Below are 21,371 nucleotides of genomic sequence, written 5' to 3'. Positions count from 1 at the left end.
TGTCTTTAAGGGGTTTGTTAAGTAGAGATCTCACTACACTTGAAAAACAGCTAAATGGAAAGCAGCACTTCTGTGCCCAACAAGCATTTTATAATTCAGATGGTTATTTTCTTAGAATCAAAACTAGGGTATTCCTCAACCATGTTTTTGTTCCCTTTGTTTCTGTATGAAAGAACCATAAAAAAGGGGGAAACAGTGAACAGAACTGAACTGCACAAATAACCAGACATGCACATCTCTTTCCTTGTACTAATCTATGGTGTTACCGTGAAAAATAGAGGTTAAAATATTTTAGATATGCCCATGATGTTTAATTATTCTTTCCCAGAGCTTCTCTTGGTAACGATTCGCTTTCTGCTTACTTTGTCTTTTAGTTATGAAATTAAATACTGACCTTACAAATTAAGATAATTCAGAGCAGAACTGAAAGTAACTTTCTGGCTTCCTTTTTTTCCATCTTAACATTTTATTTTATTTTTAAATGTTGGGAGAAGTGATTTACTTTTTTACTAATACTAAACTTTAACATATGTGGAAATTTAATACAAAGTTGTATTTTTATATAATACAGGTAGTAGCAACAGAGTTCTGTTGAAGGAGTCAGAGGAAAGATTCTATAGGCTATTCTGAATTGAAGGAAATTGGAAAAATTCTTTGACTGCATGATAATATTTCATTGCTAGATAGCAAATACTTTTCATTTCTGGTTCAGCATCAGTTTCTGTGTGAAAAATAGACAATTATATTATAATCATTTTGTATTCCAGGAGCAGTGTTCATTTAGTTGGGACTGGGGACCTTCTTTTCCCACTCAAGGAATCTGGAAAGATGTGAGGATTGAGGCCTATAACCATTATAATTTGATTTACTTTTCTTTAACTCCTTTCTTTGGTAAGTCACATTATTACCTTTTATTATTTTTTCACCTCTGGAAAACAAACCACTTTATTGCTAAGCTATATTAACTGTTCATTTAGAAAAAGGTTCTGTAGTTTTATTGTCACTTTGTTGTGCTTACCACAGCACACACTTTCAGGTCTTGAACCAGTACTTAGTACAAACAGTACTGACTAAAATGTTAGAGTGCAGAATCTTTTTATGCTTGAAGATCACAGAATAACTTAAGAAATACTATATAGCATAACTGAGGTTAGTCCCTGTTCACCTGTTTCAGAAAAATTCTTTTTTGTTGGCATGTATTCTTACTCCCAGTAATTGAGTCTCACTTCTGTTGCACCTCCATTTGAAACGAAGACAAAGCTGCTATGGGAATTTAGTTCAGTGTTGGGAAGGCAAATGCAGAGCAAGCAGAATTTCAGGAACACTGAATTTTCAGGGCACAATATGAAGCTTGAGGCAGAAGAGCAGTGTTGTTATGCTGTGGTAATTTGTTAAGGCTACAGTTTGAGAGGACAGCCTTCTGTATTCTTGCTATCTAACTTACCCAACCGGTTTCTTCCCTGGATGTGCTTTTTGATTTTCCTCTCCTTTGTCTTGAAAATTATTGCAGCTGAGCAAAGTAGTTAATTTTCTGTCAGAACTTTCTGCAAAAGATAATGTAGCCCATTGTAGACCACCTGCACATTTTCACTGCCTGTTGAGCCCGGTCTTCAGTGGAGTAAAGGCTACCACGTGAGTCCTCTGCACAGGCTTGAATTTAAGCCCTTGGGAACAAAGTTTTTGTGTAGGAATAAAAGAGGAAGACGTCACTCCCTGAATGCTTTTAAAGCTTCCTGAAATAGCTGCAGATCTTAGTTAGAATTAACGTGACTGGAATTTCCATGGAAAGCCCCAGCACAGGCTCTGTGCTCTCTAGAACTTAGTCACAGTAATAATCTTTTCTGGTCCCTCCCACATTCCCACAACTCCACCTTCTGGTAGGCAGTGTTACTCTCTGGATAGCTTAGAGAGCAAACCTCTTTCATTCTACAGAGAGTATTTTGGAACCAGAGTCACAGCATCTGAGTATCCATACATAATAACATTTGAAAAATAAAGAATAAATAAACAACTTGAATTTAAACTGGCTTGTACTTACATTGCTCAACAGATCTGGTGTCATTGCCTTTTGACCACTGAATCTGTAAAAGATTCACTGTTCTTGATTTCTGTGCCTAGGCTCCACAGTTCAGCAGTAAATGGGTAGGCTGGAATTTCTTTATTCTCTTGGATGGAAGGGAAGATGCTCTGTAACTACTAATCCTTCTGATAGTTTGTGTGGGTTTATCTTTTAAACCCTCCAACATTTCTGAAAATTCACCTTCCCTGGGTAATGCTGGGTGCAATACAAACTTGCAAACCCATTCACTGCTTGTAGTTCTAAAAAATGCAGTAAAAGTCACAGCAAGGCCGAATGTATCTGTTTGGTTCTGGAGAAAGCTCTCTTTTTTCCCTGGAAGGAGAGCTAGAATATGTATGTGAAAAAGAAAGTAGGTGATGAGCAGCTTATGTATACAAAGTGTGTCTCAGTTTTAGTTTTCCTTGTTTTCTGGTTTACAGACATTCATCTGTTATGTATGAATATAGGAGTAGCCAGGATGTGCCTGTACGTAGATAATATAATTGCTGAGATAAGTGAGAAATTCCAGCATTGGACTTGAGTAACCTTGACCCTGGCTTGCTGTGTTTGATAAGTTGTTTTGTAAAGGAGATGGCTTGCTCAGGTAGCAGTGGGAAGAGGTCTTGGGCAAGTCACTGACTTATTTTCTCCACCATACTTTAAGAGCAAAAGGATGTAATGATAGAGCCTATCAAGTCTAGACACAGTGGGCCCAATTCATTCTCAGCATAACTCCATTCATTTTGTTTAGTGACTCTGGGGTAAATTGGGCTCAGTTTCTGTTAATGCTGGTTTTGTTTCACAGACAAAAGTGATTGTACTTCCTTGTGATTACGATCTTTCCTAAAGAGTACCATGTTCGTATGAGTGCTGACTAAAAGCAAATATAATGTCTGTGGGAGTAGGTAGAAAAAAGAAACATTTTCCTAATGATGAAGTGGTTGGTGTAATATTGTCTGACTTCTGTACGAAACTCTGAAAAAGCCCTGGATAGCTTTGGAATGAAAAGCATTATAAAATATAAATCACATTACATAGTTCCATTCTAAGTTAGAAAATCTAATCTAATATCAAAAGCACTAAGTAAGATTAACCTTGTAGGTCTGGTTGAAACACTACCTGCAAATTGTTAAATTTAATCCAAGCTGTTTAAATTGTTTCTTTGATGAGAGGTCATGTTAACTAATAGGTACGTAAACTCAGTTCCTGTATTCCCATTTCTTCTTCCCCTTTACTAAGTGAGTAGAGCTCAGCAGTGGAGTCTCGAAATTGAGTCCATCTTTAACGTAGCCAGCTCCAAGCCAATTGCAGGTCTTGCAACTGTGAACATTCCCAAACTGCAAACACAGCAAACATACAGTGTGAAGCTGCAACCTGGTGAAGGCAGTATTGTGCTGCTTGTAAACATCAGCAAGGTAAGGAGCTGTGCATGAGAGCTCTAGCCAAATGCAAACTGTACTGTAGCACTTGGTTTTCAATGGGTCTTTCTGCTTCCATATCAGTTTCGCCCTCTTCTTTCTTTCTTTGCTCCTGACTTTGACAAGTTCTGTAGCCCTTGCAGGATAGGAAAAAAGTTCTTTCCCTCACTAAAAGTTTTTTGTTTTTTTTATTTTAAATTTGTGTAGCACAATGTCAAAAAAGATGATGAAGCCTTTCCCTTATTACAGAACAAAACAAAAAGATCATGTCCTCATGGCCATAAATTTTGTGTACCATATTTCACTCTTCTGGCAGTAGGTGTCTTGTCTTTCATGCCGTTGTTTATCTGGTTGATTGGGACTGGAATATAATGATAAGAAAAGAGAGGAAACATTCCTCAAACCTCTCAGTAAATACTCTTTCATGTAAATAAAAGCAAGAGAAACATGTGAAGAACTTGACTGGCAGTAGTGTTGGTGGAAGTTTTGTGTAGTAATTCCTTATATTGGCTTTTAGTCCTTTGGGTAGGCAAGGCCTAGAAGGAATTTTGGAGGTTAGAGACAGCTCTAATAAAGAGAGAACTGTACTGTTTGTTATACACCCCAGAGATATGAGACGAAAGAATGGGCTCACCTTCAGAGGGTGTTGGGAAACAATCCAGTGGCAGGCTTAAATCACCAGCATTATTTCCCTTCTTGAGTTCTTGTGGTTTTAGAAACTGTGTTGAGTTTTGTGACATAGATGTAATTAAGATTAAGGCAGTGCTAGCTGCCTGTGATATTGCTGTCCCTTGGAGCCAAGCAGGAGCTGTTGCCTGCTTTGCTGCTATAGGGCACAGCCAAGTTTGTGGGCAATCAGGCTGGGGCTTCAGATAGCCCTGGCAGTTAGTAACATCTTAATGTCTGTGATAAACTTTGGGTGTTATGCTGGCCTTTACCAAAATTTTTCTCTTTTGCTGTGTAACTGCATTTGTTTCCCCAGCTTGAATGTATTATGTGCATATTCCTAAGTTACTTTGTCAGTTGTTTCAGTGGAGAAAAACCGTGTTAAAAATGAACAGGACATTTGTGCTTCAGTATGCATGTTCAATGATTTGCCTGATTATGTGCTTTGTTTTATTTTGACATGAAGCAGAAATGTGTGTAAACATACGATTTTTGTTACTTTTGTCATCAGATGTGCAAGTTGTGTGAGTAATTACAAATACCTACATTAATTTTAAGCAATCGTTAGTCTCTGCTTAGCCTTTCCAGGGATTACACTGAGCAAGCACGACAATGTGAAGCTTCAAAAATGACTTATTTAATCACCCCACTCCCAACTTCAGAAGAAATCTGTTAGTGGGGTATAAGTGCGAGCTTGTGAGGAAGCACTTCCTTCAGAGCAGAAGCAAGTGTGTTATTATTCTTTGTACACAGAGGGCTTTGCTGCATGAACTCACAGCGACTGATTTTACGAGAAGCCCTGCAATGTGTTCTAACATATTGATGAGCATAAAGGAGCACTTGCTCCGTATGACAGTCTTCTGAGATGCTTGTTAAATAGTGAGACCTCGCCAGAAATTTGTTTCTAGTTGAGAGCTTGTTGCAGATTATGTTAGAAAGTCAGTAGATGCTTGAGTGGTGCATATAAGCTGAGATGCTTATCTAGAAATCCCCACACAAAGTGCTGTGTTGCTAATGTGACAGTATTTTGCTTATCAGCGAATGGTGAGCATGAGGATGACATCATTAATGGCCAATGAAACACTCCAGCTGTTATAGGTGGCTGCAAATGCTCCCTTGCTGTTGGGGCACATGATGATTTTGTGCTGCCATCTGTATCCATGCAATTCAGAGATCAGCACTTCAGCACAAGCAATTATGGTAACTCCAAAGAAGCTGAAATATTTCTAAGTACATTAATTGTTATGTCCAAGTGTAGCTACAGCAAAACATATTGTTGGGCTGCTCTCTGGTCTCCCTTTGTACGGAAAGATTGAGGTACTCCTTTCATGACTCTATTCAGTGCTGACCCCTGCATTGTTTGATTGCATGCGTTATTGCTTTCTTTCCACAATTTTTGTGTTGTGGAAATATTTGCTGGTAAATGTTGGCAATAGGACCGAGCAGCAGAAGTAGGCTATTGGAATGAAAATGTGTGTAAGTGTAGGAAATTATTTATATAAATATTACTCTCTATGGCTAGAAAAATTAGAAAATTAAATCTTAAAGGTAGCTCTTTTATGTTTGTGAAAACCTTGGAGTACTATTGAAATTATTAGGAAGCACAGATAAAAAGCAGAAAGCAGTGAAATGAGTGAATGAAACCTTTTATTTGAAAGTTTGCCCACATACTACCAAGGTCACAACTGAAAAAAACCCCTGTAAATCTGATTTTGCATACAATAGGTAAACAGGCCAATTAGATGAGGAGTATGATAGAAGCTAATGAGCAGTGTCTGCTTCTGAGACTCGGATATTAGAGTTTTGGAGAAATGTTCTATCAGCCAACCTTTCTGTCTAGACACACGCATGCATGCATATACATGCTGATGGCCAGTTGTGGACTCAAAGTGAAATAGTAGCTGAGACACAAATGAAAGAGATCACACTTTGAAGACTTTTCACCTCAGTGCCTCAGCTGGAGCAATCCCACTTACCTTGGCTCAGCTGAGGCACATAAACTCATCAGGTCTCTCAAAGGCAGCTGAGCCCCCAGGTGTGTGCTATGTTTTTATTCATAGAAATGTTCTGGCTTTTTCTCTTGCATGTTCAAGAACTCTACAGTAGAAGCTTGGTGGCCAAATGGACATGGAAAACAAATTGGATACAATATGACAACAACTTTCATCATGGAAGGAGGATACCAAATTGAGAAAATTTCAAAGGTGAGCCCTTCAGTTTGTTTTATAGCTGGCATCGCTCTACATGTCACGTATCTAAAGCTCTGAAGTGTTTTGCTGGATTATAATATGCATGTGAAAGCATTGATGAGAAACAAGGGTGTTTTTAATGTCACAATGTATGTTTATCTGTTTGTAGTAGCTTTAGCCTTTATAGATGTCTTTACTTTCATTCAGACTGGAAGATGGCTCATAGTTAGTTGGAAACATCAGAAAGGAAAAGATTTTAATCTTTCTACCTTAAAAAAAAAAAAAACTTTTAAACTTGATCAGTTGTGGTGATGTTTTTGTATCGTGTACTAGAAAGCTCATTTACATTTCTATAAACTATAAGTGCTGGGTAAGGTTTATTTATTGAACTTCTCTTGCTAATTCAGATTTAAAAAAAAAAAAAAAGATGGGATTGGTGTATTCTTAAGAAGCTAGCTTCTAACTTTCATTTGTTAGAATGTGATAGAAGTGCTTCAGGCTCTAGAAGAGGTAACATCTTAAAAGTGACCAGAAAAGTAACATTCAGAGATAAGATATTTGCTTAAGGGTTTCTACAACATACTGGCTGTGTAATTATCTGATTGTTGTTACTAATAAGCGCAGAAGAGATAATTTCCCACTACCCTTTGAAAAAAACAAAAAACAAACCAAAACAAAAAAACGGTTACAAGGAGGACTGAGCCCCTTATGCCATTAACGTGTGGAAACAACCACATAAACATATGCATTAGGTGGTTCTGAGGTATATTGCTTCACTAAAATCTTGTCACCAGGCATCTAAAACTGCTATTTGCTGTGTTTGTTCACACAGGAAACCTTACAAAAAACAGGAGCTTCTGGAGTCCCACTCTTTATAGGACTAGTAGTAAGGTTGATTATGAGGTCCTAGGAATAGTTCTTTGCTGTTATTGGTGATAAATCTTGAAAAAATTGAAAAAAACATACTAAATAAACACAACGTATTGTGCTTGGGAAAATAAGTAGGAAATATGTCTAAAAGCCTGTTTAAAAAAAAAATAAACACATTATTACTGAGTAAAAGCTGCATGTTTTTCATAGGGAAATTAATTGTTTCAGTTTGGGTAATTTCATCAGGATATTTCATAGAGCCCTATGGCATACAGTCACAGGGGTTTCACAGTCTACAAAAGATATTTAGAAGCCTTTTTTTCCTCAAAGGGAAAGGCAGAAAAGAGCAAATGCAGCACATTGCTGGCATTATGAATTAACCATGTATGAAGACTTTATAGATTCATAGTGCAAAGTGTAGTTGTCCTTCATGTGCTCTCTGAGTCTCTGTCTTGGATTTTGACATGTCCCCGCCCTGAGCTGTACACGTGGATGAAGGCTCCATATGCAGTTTTTTTCTAGCATAGTTTGTCCTCACGTCAGCAGAACTGAATAAACTTTGGATAGTTCGGGAAACACTTGCAGTGACAAAGTTTTTCTGAAAGTTTCTGTAAGGTTTTTGCTGGGAACCCGGTGCTGTGTTCTGGTGAGCAACTAATAGGTGTGAAACATTTTTTGAATGTTATGTCTCTGTATGGGTTCAGAGTATCTGCATGTCTTTGGACAGACTAAAGCTAGAGGGTAACAACTGTGCAAGTAAGAATATGCAATGTGAATCTTATCTAATCTAACTGTCTTTAACAGGGACTCATCTCTGTTTTTTTGATATATTAGTCTCTAAAACATTAGCAAATCCTGTGGGTAGCCTCCCAGTTTGTGCTTGCAGAAACCTTTAGGGCTCTGGCCAATTCTGCTGACCCTCTTTGACTGAGGAAGTACGTACACGCTGCCATTGAGCGCAGCAGAAAAACAAAATAGAATAGAGCCAACATCCAGGATGACGTGGGTTTCTGTTTTGGTTTTCTGTTTGAATATTCTATGTTGGACTTTGTTTCTCAGATAATATAAAATAAAGTCATAGATAGAAATTACCTTAGAATGAAATGGCTTTTCTTCAGAGAGGTTGAGTTCTATTTGCTATTGATAAATTCCCTGATGTAGGCATGGCAAGAAGAAAAGTCTCTCTTATACCTTAGTATAATACTTTTAGTATTCTTTAGTATCTCTTTCACTGTCTTTTGAGGCATTTATTTGATTTTGGAATCAGGTTCTCCATCTTTCTGTATACTTATTTCTTCAACAGTATATTTCATTATTTCATGATACTATTTGAGTACTCGGATCCAACCGTTGTTCCTTCCTTGTCTCTACACCCACTTCTCCCCCAGGCCTTTTAACGTGACTTCCAAAAGCCTCTCCATTTTACTTGGTAATTTTCACACACATTCCATGCTGCATGCTAGGTAGTTAGATCGCTAGGGCATTCTGTGATCTGATTTTAGCTCTGGGCATCTTTGTCCTTGTTACTTTTCTTAGTGCTAAATCAAAGAACACCAATTGGTTTCCACAGCCAGTGGGTACAAACCCCTTGTATGTGACTCAAAGATACACATCTGTTTCTTAATTGTTGAGAGAATCAGATGAGTGTTTGTTTTTTGGTGGCTAGAAAACTGCTTCTCCGTGCTCCAAATCTGGGAGAAATATCAGTCCTTGGAGAGCAAGATATGTGACGCACATCACAAAGTTGCCATGGTCAGAGCCATTAGGATGCATAATCAACTATGTCAGATCCTAGCAGTTCCCCCTGCCTTTCTTTGACTCTGCTTGGTAGAAGAAAGCTGCAGTAGGAACAGGAAGAGATGCTGTATTACCAGGTCGGCCCCTGGGGAGCAATGGTTTGGGAGCACAAAGTCATCAGACCCTGGGATCTCAGAAATGTGAGATGAGGCTGAGGAGTTTTTCCCTGTGCTCATGCTGTGTGGGTGGTCCTGACTGAGGGTTCCAGCGTAACAAATTGCCTCTGATTTGGCCAGTTGCATGAGCTCCACTTGAGGATGAATAAAGCAGTATCACATTACTTTTGTTAGTAGTATAAATACTCCACTACTGCACTCTGAGGCAGTCCCAACCTGCCTGATGACAACCATTAAGAGGACCTCCCAAATGCACATCTATAAATCTCACTCCATTTTGTGCCACAAAAAAAGAGTTGCACTGGAGATTAAAGAGTTTTTCTCAAAATAATTTAGTTCACTAGAGGAAAGTGAGAACTCCTTAGTTAGTGTAGTACTCGTGATGTAGGTTGGGTTTTGGCTTTTTTGTAGTCTTCAGCAGTTAGAATGGTTAGAGTTGTATGATTACTATTTTATTTTTTTTTTTAAACTTCTCAGCTTAGAATATATATGCAAAATTCTATGAATGGGTGCAAGATTCCTGTCCTAAAGCTAAGTTCATCATGCTGCTCTGTTTTCAGCTGACCCATTGTGTAGCAAGATTGCAGTAGAAAAGAGGTAGAGATTGGATACTCTGCTAAGTATTTCTCTGAGCACAGAAATACTGGCCAGAGAATCAGAAGTGTCTTCTCACTGGTCTGATTTTTGTAAGGTTTTTTTCTGTTTTTACTGGGAATTTCTTCACTGTTGATCCTTTACAGTAGTGGTGATGCTGAATCCTTTTGCTTTTAATCTGCTGTTACCCTTAGGGCAACACTGTACAACACTACAAGACCTGAGGTACAGTTCAGTTTGAGGTGAGTGATCTGTGGTCTCCACTCATGCACCTAGTTTGCTTTGCGTCTGTCCAGGGATTTAATTAATCATTGTTCTGTTGACTATGAAGCACTGAAGAGGAAGCAAAAAAAACCAAGTTTTTTTTTGCATTTTCTGCTTCAGACAGAAAATTATTTCCAATCTAAACAATTATTGATAAGTTAAAAATTTAATAATCACAGTCACACAGTGAGATTAGTTATGTCCCGATTTAACTACAGAACTGTTTGGTGTGTGAAATAAAGCATTACATTTCATTTTAAAGGCAGATGTATCAGTTACTTAATTAGGTTAAATTTAGCCAGGTTGACAGACAGATACAGTCCCAACTATATCTTAAAGCAGAGAGAGAACAGTTTGTACTCTGCTATTATGTTTTCAAAAGGTCAGCTTGTAAATAGTCATTTGAGAAAGAAGTGGTTGCTAGCTTAGGGGTAGCCTAGACAAAAACTGTCTCCTGCTGTTCAGCTCCAAACCTGTTGCTTAGTGTGCACTGGCTGAAATTTTGTTTGCTTTCATTCACTTCATTCAGTTTCCCAACTTTCTCCCAGTGATAATGAGGAACAGGTACCAGAAGGAGGAAAAAAAAAAAAAAAAAATACTGATCCAGATAAGTTAAAGTGGAGAAGGTTGTGAGGAGGAAAAAGTAGTAGAAAGTCTTTCTGAAAGAAGTCTATTCTGTAACACTTTGCAACCGCACAGGACCCAAATGCGATAGGTGGGGAAGATATCTCTGCAAAATAAGGGTTTGGTGTAACGTGTTACTGCAGTCCATCTAGTACTGCTTCATGGTGTTGTCTGTGTGTTGTGGCAGTTGAGATACCTCTTCAGAACAGCGCTGTCACTTTAGCTGAAATGAACTCACCTAAAACACCCAGAATGATTTCTTGGGAAGTCGTCTTCTGCCTGCAGTTAGGAGGAATGTTTTGCTGTTGTTTTGTTTTCCAGTGTTTGCAGTGCACAATATCAGATATTAGGCTAAAAGAGCAGCTGTAGAAGATAGTTTGGCATCTGCTTGATATGCACTTGTTCCATCTGGAATGGACTTTAATACTTTACACACAGTTGGTGACTGTTTAGCGGATCTGTTCTCTGAGAAACCAGATTGGTGAGCATACTGTTCAAAAACAGCTGTTCGAAGGCCAGAGAGACCTTCACTTTCAAACCAGCATTTTTATTTAAACGCATATCTTTTAAGAGAGATCAAGGCAACAACAGAATACAGTTTTGCTTTTACTGGATGAAACTGAAGCTAGATGTTTAGGGACAAGATCTCCAGCAGAGCTTCTGCAATCTCCTTCCATAAGGAGAAAATACCAGAATAGTGTGTCTGATCTAATGCAGCCACTACGTTCCTCTCAGTGATTCCCAAATAGAACTTTAACTGAATTTTTGCATGAAGTAAACACGCATCTGTCTCACACATACATGTGCAAACACTTATAAAAATTTTTTTAATACACTTTTAATTTCTTCTTGAAAGGTAGTGTGAGAGATGAGGCCGCCTCTTCTGACTTCTTGACTACTTTTAAGTTACTGTTCAGTTCTATCACTTGCATTATAGTTTTTATTTATTTTATTTTGTCTGCTTTAAACCTATGTTTTATGTCTTCACAGGCCTATTTTCGGACAGTAGAACTTGTTCAGGAGCCTATTCCTGGGTCTCCAGGTCTGAGTTTCTACTTCAAAATCAATGGCCAACCCATTTTCATGAAGGGCTCAAACTGGATTCCAGCAGATTCTTTCCAGGATAGAGTGACTTATGACACGTAAGTCATATCTAATATTTTCTTAGGAGAAAGGATCACCGTTACCTCCTCATGTTTGCCCATCAAATGTTGACACTAGTGTGGGTGGACTCTTTTCAAGGTAGGTCTAATGCGATAGAAAGTGCAGCTATAACAGCAGAGCAGCAAGGTCCCAGGCTGAAGCAAGTGAGGATTCACTCAAAGGCAACAGCCATGGGCACAGAAATAAAGGAAAGAAGCTACTTACTTTCAGAAGGCCTCCAGGTATGCAAAGATCTCCAGCAAGATACTGTTGCCTCCACTGCCAATCCTAAATGAGATCTGGGAAGGAGTGGATCCTGACTCTGCCCCTTCCAGTCACTCAGATGTGTTGCATGCATTGAGTGCCCTTGGATTGGCCCTGCCTTCCTACTAGGTGCTCAGTCACTGTTTCAAGCCATGACTTAGCATTTCTGCTGCTGTAGAACACAAATTGCTGGGGCTTAGGCTCTCAGAATTAAGACTTAACATTGCAAGATCTGAATGTTGTTCAATGCTAGTAAGTGCAGTAGCTGATGGGAGAATGGTTATTTGCAGTCCACAGGTTACTGGCCTTTCAGGCATTTTTAGGAGTAATCCTCAGGCTATCTGTTCCTATTGCCTAGAATGTAGTCATTGACACTGACAGGAAGAGCATTTCAGCCATGTTCCAAACCTCCTAATGCAGGGAGGGAGAAATGCACAGAAGTCTCACTCTTCCCTATTTGGTCTGCTCTTGGATTTTGCTGATATGGCATGCAAGAAATGGGATGGAGGCCATGCTATATTTTGATTGGCTTTGTTAATACAGTATTTCCATACATTGTTCTGCCAGTACTTATGTAAAAGGATTTACGTAGGTTATTCCAGAAATAATGCCATCTATTTATTTCCATGAAAACTACAACACATACAAAGCACAATAATGCTATTTGATAGAGAAAATCCTCAACTATGGAACGTTCTTCTTTAGCATAAACACCGCCAGTAATTATGCATTTTCACCAACAATAAAAAGGAGCCTGCATGTTGTGCTCATTAAAAAAAATATATCTGTACCAGCGGAAGAATCTCTGTTGCCACTGCTGAAACACACCACCCACCACCTCGCTGTGCTCACATCTGCTGTTTGGTCTCCATAAATGTTCAGCAAGCATTGATGAATGTCAGTGAGCGCAATTTTTTCTGCATGGGAGGAATTCAGTGATACACCTTAGCTTCAAATGCACTTGCATATCAGGTTCCAGGTTGTCAGTCTGCCCCTCTGCTGCCATCTGTTGCACAGCAACAAAATGGAATATTGGTGGGAAGGTTCAACTTCCACTGCTGTACCACTGCCATCTGCCTCTGACATTGTGGGTCAGCATAATGAAATAGGCATTACTGTTACAGCAGCCCTTGTGCAGCTGACACTTCATCTATTTTGTGTTTACAGGACCAAGTAACTTTGTTTACACAAAAAATTGCTTTTTGAGATCTCTCTTCAGACATGCAGGATTAGAAGGTATCAAAATAGACTGGCTTCTGTCTGAATTACTTGGTTGCTTTTCAGAGATGAATGTTTGAGATTTTTTGTGATATAACCTTAGAAACTGCTATGAAGATTGTGTAAATCTTCTTATTGTATTTGACAGATTATGGCTACTCTTGAAGTCTGCAGCAGATGCTAACATGAATGCACTTAGGATTTGGGGAGGAGGAATATATGAACAAGATGATTTCTACAATATTTGCGATGAACTGGGAATAATGGTAAAAAAAAAAATAATAATACAGGCTGTGTATTTGGAAACGAGCTTGTAAATAAAAGACTACTGTAAATAAGTCAAATAAGAGAATTTAACACAAGTTCTAACCATCTTTCCAAAGGATACATGGTGGAGTACCAATCTGAGAATTTGGGTCAATATTCTATATGTATATATAGACAACTTATAGATACAAACCTTCATATATATATATATATAAAATTTTTGTAAATATATATCTTTTTAACTTTAATTGTTGCTCATTACTGAGGCTGTCTGTTGAAACTGGAAGTGATGTTTTGGATTGTTTATATTAGCTTGTATTTTCCAATTAAGGCTACTCATCTGCGGTCTTCATTTTTTTTACTCTGCCACCCTTCTTTGCCCAGAGTCTTGCTTTGGTTTTCCTTTTCTCCCTGCTGTCTCTGTTTTTTTGCTGTTACATTCCCCAGAATCTGAGCTAGAGGCTCGTGCCTTGAACTCTCCGTCTTCTGTTCAGACCCGGACTCTCCAACCTCTTCCAGTTCTACATTTTCTATTCTCTTGGGAAGGAATGAGAGAAAGAAATGAATGTCTGAGTAACTGGTGTTAGTGATGTTACTTAATGCAGGAAGTAGACATTTATACTGTGTTGATGTGCACTATATAAGAACTTCTGTGGATTATAGTCCTGGAGTGGTCATCAACAGAGGCTTGCAACAATTGGTCAAATAGCTGTGAAACAAGTACTGTATGGGAGGGGGGTTATTCACAAACTCAAATGGTAGTTTTTCTGCCACAGCTGTACTGTGGGCCTCTGTAGCTGTGATTAGCAACTTACTCATGTGAGAATAGCTCTGCTGAAAAACCTGAGTATTTCAGTATATGCTCCAGGTTGAGAGCAAAGACCTTGGAATCAGATCATTGTGAGGATTTAGGGCCTAATCTGTTTAACTTCTGTGCTTGCTTCTGAGTAATCAAAACATCAAAGAAAGTAGTCGTGTTTTTCTCTGCTGGGGAAATGAATGAAAATTTGTTTGGTTTTTTTTTTTTCCTTTTACTCAATTTTCTTTTTTAAATTTCATCTGGCCTGCATGGTAGACTTTATCTAAAGGGCCCTATTGAACAAACTATAATTGAATGTAAATATAGCTGTAAGGGAACACCTGCTGTAAACATTGATAATTTTAGATGAGTATCTTTTGATTATACGAGTTTGGAGATGCATGTTAATAAGCTTTAATGAAATAGGGACTAGATGAGTGAAGACTGAATTGCATCAGGTATTAAAATCCCAAGAAGTGTGTTTGGTCTTTGCAGCATTAAAGAGAAGGCAAACAAAATTGATACCTCGCTGCCTTCTGCTTTATGTGCTTGCCAGAGGAAAAAAAAAACCAGTCATCAGAATGTGTGCCCTGATTTTCAAGGCTTCTGAGCGCTTGCAGTTCTTTTATTTTTGAAAATAGAAATCTAGGTAGGCCATATAGATCTGTGCCTGGGCAGTGCTCAATGCAAGAAGTAGCTCTTATTCAGCACTGAGAACAGCAAATAGATACAGAAAATCAGATCCTTATTCTGACACGGGATGATGCTGGAGGACTTCAGTTTTATTCCTTCTACTGGTCTTGCAAAGGCTTAAAAGAGCATTAGAGTCAGACTGTTTAAGGAGAAACAGTGATAGCTCACCAAAGGAAACAACAGGAGAGAGAGTGAATTTGGTACAGAGAGTTTTGATTCCATAGTCACTGAAAGATTCTTAGTAGTTCTTCAGCAATAGTCTTGCTTTTTCTTAGAGTGTTAGACTGGAACAATTATTAATAGATCTATTACACACATTTTTGTGGAAAATAGGGAAAAGTAATGGCAAAATATGTCACTGCAAGGAAAACAATTTAATGAGAAGCTGAGCTGGCTCTCCCTGTTATTTATGTAGAATGACGTTCAGAAAAGTGTAGTCTGTTGGAAAGGACTCACTGTATTGATAAGCTCCTTCAAGCTTTCCATTTGAGGTAGGTTATCAGGAGTTTAATTGTTAGCACTTAAAAAATAAAATACAGGACAGATAGAACAAGAAATCCTGCCCATCTCACTAGGCTTCTTCCTTTCCATTTTTTTGTAATTCTTTAAGTTACAAATGAAGGAATTTGTTGTTCTCTAGTGTTGTTCTCAAGATACCTGCTTGATCTTTAAAGGAAAAGATCACCAGCACTTAAACTAGATTCTTTGTTTCTGCCTCACTGAGCAATTTGCTCTTTTTAAGATCAGTCTGTGCATTTATTGTGGAAGCGTTTTGTTAAGAAATGTACTTGAAGACCTGTTAAATGTACTTGATACCACACCAGAAGAATTACTTTCTTCTTTTAGTAAGTAATGGGGATTTGGTGTTACACATGCAAAGCATTAAATTTGAAATTGCTCTGTTCAGCTTGAAACTCCTTCGTGGTCATAGCTGAACAGTGCATGGATTTCTAATTATTCCATTGAAACCTATTGAAATCCATCTTATTGAGAAATACTCTACCTATCAGTGAAGGCTGTCAGGATCTACTTTCTAAGGGTGAATATTTTGTAAGTCTTTATATTGAAGAAAACCACATTTGAGTATGATCATGATGAATGCCACAGAGAATGTGATTGTTTTGGTGATGCTTTTCAAGAACAGCAGACAAAATGTTTCAGTTGAAATCTCTGTGAGATAAATAACTTCTGGCTTGAGAAAGTATTTTGCATTCCAGTAAGCATCTGTTTTTTCAAATATGAAAAATGATTTACTAACAGATTATTTTGTATTTTCTTTCCTGTTTCTCATAGATTTGGCAGGATTTTATGTTCGCATGTGCACTGTATCCAACAGACCAGGATTACTTGGAATCAGTAAGAGCAGAAGTTTCTCATCAGGTATTTTGTCCATGTGATCATAACCTAGTATTGCCTGAGAGAATAATTTATGAGGGCTGCTCCAAATGTAATGCCTCCCCATTATGTTGGCCCATGAAATCAGAAGTGGATGTTGGTGGTATGGTAGTAGAGATGGAACCTTCCTGCCAATATTCTGTTACATTTTGTTGCCGAGTAGCAAATGGCAGCAGAGGGGCAGTCTGATAGTATGACACTTGATGTGGCAGTATGTATAAACCAAAGGTGTATAATTGAATTCCTCCATGTAGAAAAAATTGCACCTGGTGACACTCACTGATGCTTGTTGAATGTTTATGAAGGCCAAGCAGTCAATGACAGCACAGTAAGGTGGTAGATGGTGCCTTTTGCATCACTGTCTCACCACTGCTGAAACACAAGTCACGTTCCAGCTGGCCTTGCAGATTTTTACAAGCACAGCATGCAGGCTCTTGTTCATCACTAGCGAAAATGCATAGCAACTGGTAGTGATTCTGTTGAAAAAGAGTGTTTTGTAGCTGAGAATTTGCTCTATTAAATGGTATTAATGCTCTTTATATCTGTTTTATTTTCAGTGAAAGTAAATAGGAAGCATTACATTCAGAGACCTACACATCATCATAGAAATGATTATTTAAAAATATTTGTTAGTGTACATTTAAATAGCAGACACAAAATGTAACCGTGCTCTTTAACTTGCTTATAGTAGTGAGGCAGAGGAATAGGCCTTCCTCGTGTCCAAACTGCTCTCGAGAATGTTTAGTGTGAGCTCTAGTGATATCAACTTGTCTTAGTACAGAATTTACCATTCACGTGCGGCTGAATAGATGGATATAGAGCTACGTGTGTGTATGGTGGATATGTGCCAGGATATTAAGTATACAAAAGTTTGGATCTGATCTGGAGCTGGCGGAAAAGTGGATGGGCTGGAACTTGTAGGCATAGCATATGTAATATGCATGTGAACTTGTAATTAAAGTAGTAACAAATAGATTATTATTTGTTTTTGTTTTTTAAGATAAATTGTTTTGCTTGACTTCTGAAACTGAATTGTTTTTCAGGTAAGGCGGTTAAAATCCCATCCATCAGTTGTTCTGTGGAGTGGTAACAATGAAAATGAAGCAGCAATTGCAAGTAACTGGTTCTCCATACCACACGCTGACAGAGAAGTCTATATCAAAGATTACGTGATGCTTTATGTGAAGAACATCAGAGAAATAGTTCTTGCTGTAAGTGATTTCAAGAAAAAGTGGGGGGATGTGGCTTGGCAAAATGATGTAACGTTTGCAATTTGAGCAACTTGGGATTTCTGTGCTTTTGGGTTGATGTTTTTTTCTTTTGTTTAAATAATCTTTGAAAATGAAAAAGAGCATGCTGTTGAGGAACTGCACTTTCCTCGCTTGTGTAAGCTACTCTTTAAAATCAACGGTCATCCTCAAAACAAAAAATTGTTTTTGTCTTTAATGTCTTGTGATATGTAAAGATGACCTGAAAATGTAGACGATTCTGCCTCCTTTTTCTTTATTATTTAGTGTAATAGTAAATGGCACAAATGCCTTCACCTGCAGTGGAGAAAAATCAACATGCCCATTAATTAATCAAGATGATCCATTTCCTTTGTCTTAACTTGGTTAATGCATACTGTAAGATGGATTAACAACCCTCAATCTTTTAATTGCACTTGAAGAAATTCGTGAAAATAATATTTTTCCAGTGTGTGTTTCCAAGTATGTGACTGAAGTGTTTGGCTGAAGTAGGTTAGACAAAAGCTGTGCCAAACTCTGTCCTTCTCATGTTCTTTGGTCATTATATTATTTTTTGTCATACACGTCTTTTAGGTTTTTTTATTTGTTTTGAACAGACTAATGATGTTTTACAGTTACAGAAACTAAATATTTGAGATAAGACTTAAACTGTGAACGTGCTGACCAGAAGCACCTGAAATCAGTGATGACCTCTATTGTGATGTGGCACTGCTCATTTTGCACAGTTCTTGTAGAGTTGTTTCTTCTTTATTGGAATTACTGCAGCTCATTACTTCATAGAATCTACTTTTAACTAACTTTTGTTTGCATACGTGGGGTAAAATTGATTTGGAAATCCCAAATTGATGCTGCATAACTGTATAGGGATTATAAATGATCCTTGAACCACAGATGAGTATTCTTAAATCCCTTTTTAGCTAAGAGATGTGCAGAATGATTAAAATATTGCAAGAGCTTTGCCTGGCTAGTGAACAAGTAAATGTGAGTTTTGTGTTAACCTAAAAATGTTAATGGTCTTTTCTTAATCCAGTTATCCAGTATGATTTTACTGTCTTCAAGGTATGATAATGCTAGTCTAACCTCTGTCATTTTCAGGATGAGGTGCATTTTATGTTATGGGGCTTTATGATCTAAATTTTCCCTTGCACTAAGCTAAGCAATCATATGTATGTACATGACAGTGATGTTATTGCTTGTTATTAGAGGCTATTGACATTGTCAGAGCAGTTGTACTCTGATTCATGGTATCTTTCTACTGGAAAGGTGTAGAAAAAGGGAAATAGTGAAAATGAGGCAGAGGAGTGAAAGAACTTGCCAAAAAGGATCTGCTCTTGAGAAGTTGCACATTCTGAATGTAATGGTGTCTTACAATCAAAATGGTAAGCAGAAATATAGGTGTCTGTATTTCTTAGTTTCTTTGAGCTGAGAGGTTGGTACAGGTATGCTGTGGTGTTTCTGTGGCTGGCTGCGTGGTTTGGATGTGTACCACAGAGTGAAGTATTCTGGTTTGTGATATTTTTTAGTTACAGTCCACTGCGTGTTATTTTGTTGAGCCGGGACACTCCTTTATTTTGAACCCATAGGTTAACTATTTTGAGTGTCAGAGGGAACTGTACCAGTTAAATAATTTCAGGTTCTGTAAAATATACTTCTGCTACAAAAACAGTCTGCAAGAGCTGAGACTGATCAGCCTGGAGAAGAGAAGGCTCCAGGGAGACCTGGAGGTGGCCTTTTGGAATCTAGAGGGGAGCTACAAGAAAGAAGGCAACAGATTATTGAGCAGAGTTGGTTGTGATAGGACAAGGGGAAATGGTTTCAAACTTAAAGGGGGGAGATTTAGGTTGAATAAAAGGGAAAAGCAAAGGTGATGGGACACTAGAACAGGTTACCCATAGATGTGGTGGAAGCCCTGTCTCTGGAGACCAAGCTGGACCAGGCTCTGAGCAATCTGACTTAGCTTGCATGTCCCTGTTCACTGCAGGGGAGTTGGACTAGATGATCTTTAAGAGTCCCTTCCAACTCGAACAATTCTATGATAATGTAAACCAGCTGAGGAAATCTGTAATTGCTGGCAGAACAGGACTGTATCACTTAAAAGACTTCTTAGTCTGAGCTAAAGACTTTGGGGAATCTAAGGTATCCTGTAACAAATTGTACTTCAGTTAATTGATAATCACTCATGTCCAAAATATTGGAGCGGGATGGCTCTATTCTTTCTTAAAATGAAGCATGTATCAACTGTGCACATTACTGTGCTGGAGCCAGTTGGTGTAATCTGTGACTGTGGTAATTCAGGCCTCTGTCTTACAAGTAGAGTGGAAAATGAATTATACCTGCGGAGCAATTCCCACAGTGCTTTGTATAGTACTGATAAAAGATGTTGCACACTAAATCTCCTGAGGTTATAAATAAATGCTGCTCTGAGTAATCTTAAATGTAACTTCTGGTATAGTCTTATCTACTTTGATGTGCTGAGTCAGCAACAATGACAATAACCAGCAATGCTACTGTGCAGTCATTGGTAGCAGAATACCTTGGTTTTATTGAGACTAAATTTAGGTAACTACTTAATAACAAAGAGGAAAAAAACATGGTGGTATTGCTCCAAAAGCACAATAAAAGTAATGATTTACATAAAGAGGTCACAGTACTCAAGTATTAATATTCTTTAGGTTTATTTTTCATGAGATGCACTTTTAAATAGCTTTCATTAAGAAGTATATAAAGATAGCAAATCTCTTGATGTGAGGAAGAGAATCCCTTAGAACAGTAGAGCAAGCAATAGCATGCCTAACTGTCTTCCAGGAGGAGGAATAAGAAGCTAATTAAGCTAGTAAAGATGATGACTGTCACAGAGAGGATTGTATCCTAAGTAGTGACTCAGAAATTTGGAAAAAGCTGCTGCTTCTTTGCCCTCTTCCTTTTCAGAATACATTCCAGATATTCAGATGATAAAAACCAATCATTTTATAAGGAGTAGTTGTGATGGTTTTTTTGTTTTTTGTTTTCCTAATCACAGGAAGATAAAAGTCGTCCTTTTGTTGTATCCAGTCCTACCAATGGTTTGGAGTCAATTAAAGAGGGCTGGCTCTCTAAAAATCCTTATGACACGCATTATGGTGACACTCACTTTTATGACTACAGTAGTGACTGCTGGAACTGGTCAGTGTATCCTAGAACTCGTTTTGCTTCAGAATATGGATATCAATCCTGGCCATCTTTCAGTACGCTGCAAAAGGTGAGGCTGATCTTCTGAACCTTATTGTTCCCTCTACTCTCATTTAGTGGGGGTAGTGAATCTCTTTCCAACAAATCATGACTGCAGCTGAGATAATGAGGTGTGGTACGTGGCAGGTGGGATAGAAATGTGTAGTGCTGTGGAGGGAGGGGAAGAAACTGGACTGTATCCTTCCTCGGCAGTTGAAAAATTTGCCTTATCATTGCAAGAAAAAACAAGTTTAATGCAATTAAGGGTGTTTGTTAGGGCTGCCATGATAGGAACACTAGGGAACAGTCTTGATTATTTTTATAATCGAATGAATTTAAAAAATTATTTTTGGTTTGTAACCAGTAATTGGCACTTCTCACCATTTGAAGAGCCCAAGAATCTTGTATAGATTGAAATGTTAAGTTGCTGCCCAACCCTGGCTACTAGCTTAATTCCAAGTGGGCTTGTCTTACAGGTCCTTCTTGCCTTGGATATGATCTATAAAAGATAAGCAATATTATCACTCATATTGAAACATAG

The 21,371-nt window shown here is 38.1% G+C and overlaps 1 protein-coding gene across 4 annotated transcripts in view; it reads left to right on the top strand.

The window, feature by feature from the left end:
- The window catches only part of MANBA (mannosidase beta), a 48,976-nt gene that overhangs the window by 13,778 nt on the left and 13,827 nt on the right, over positions 1 to 21,371 (top strand). For all 4 annotated transcript variants that reach the window (XM_019614813.2, XM_031553124.1, XM_031553123.1 and 1 more), the window contains exons 5-12: positions 768 to 891; positions 3,299 to 3,474; positions 6,237 to 6,347; positions 11,588 to 11,739; positions 13,371 to 13,488; positions 16,275 to 16,361; positions 17,420 to 17,587; positions 20,643 to 20,861. In XM_019614813.2, the coding sequence (XP_019470358.2) occupies positions 768 to 891; positions 3,299 to 3,474; positions 6,237 to 6,347; positions 11,588 to 11,739; positions 13,371 to 13,488; positions 16,275 to 16,361; positions 17,420 to 17,587; positions 20,643 to 20,861 (1,155 nt within the window). The remainder of the gene's footprint in view (positions 1 to 767; positions 892 to 3,298; positions 3,475 to 6,236; positions 6,348 to 11,587; positions 11,740 to 13,370; positions 13,489 to 16,274; positions 16,362 to 17,419; positions 17,588 to 20,642; positions 20,862 to 21,371) is intronic.

This window comes from Meleagris gallopavo, chromosome 4 (genome assembly GCF_000146605.3).
Source record: "Meleagris gallopavo isolate NT-WF06-2002-E0010 breed Aviagen turkey brand Nicholas breeding stock chromosome 4, Turkey_5.1, whole genome shotgun sequence".
NCBI lineage: Eukaryota > Metazoa > Chordata > Aves > Galliformes > Phasianidae > Meleagris > Meleagris gallopavo.
Note: the sequence above shows the minus strand (reverse complement) of the source record. Positions and strands in the feature narration are given on the sequence as shown.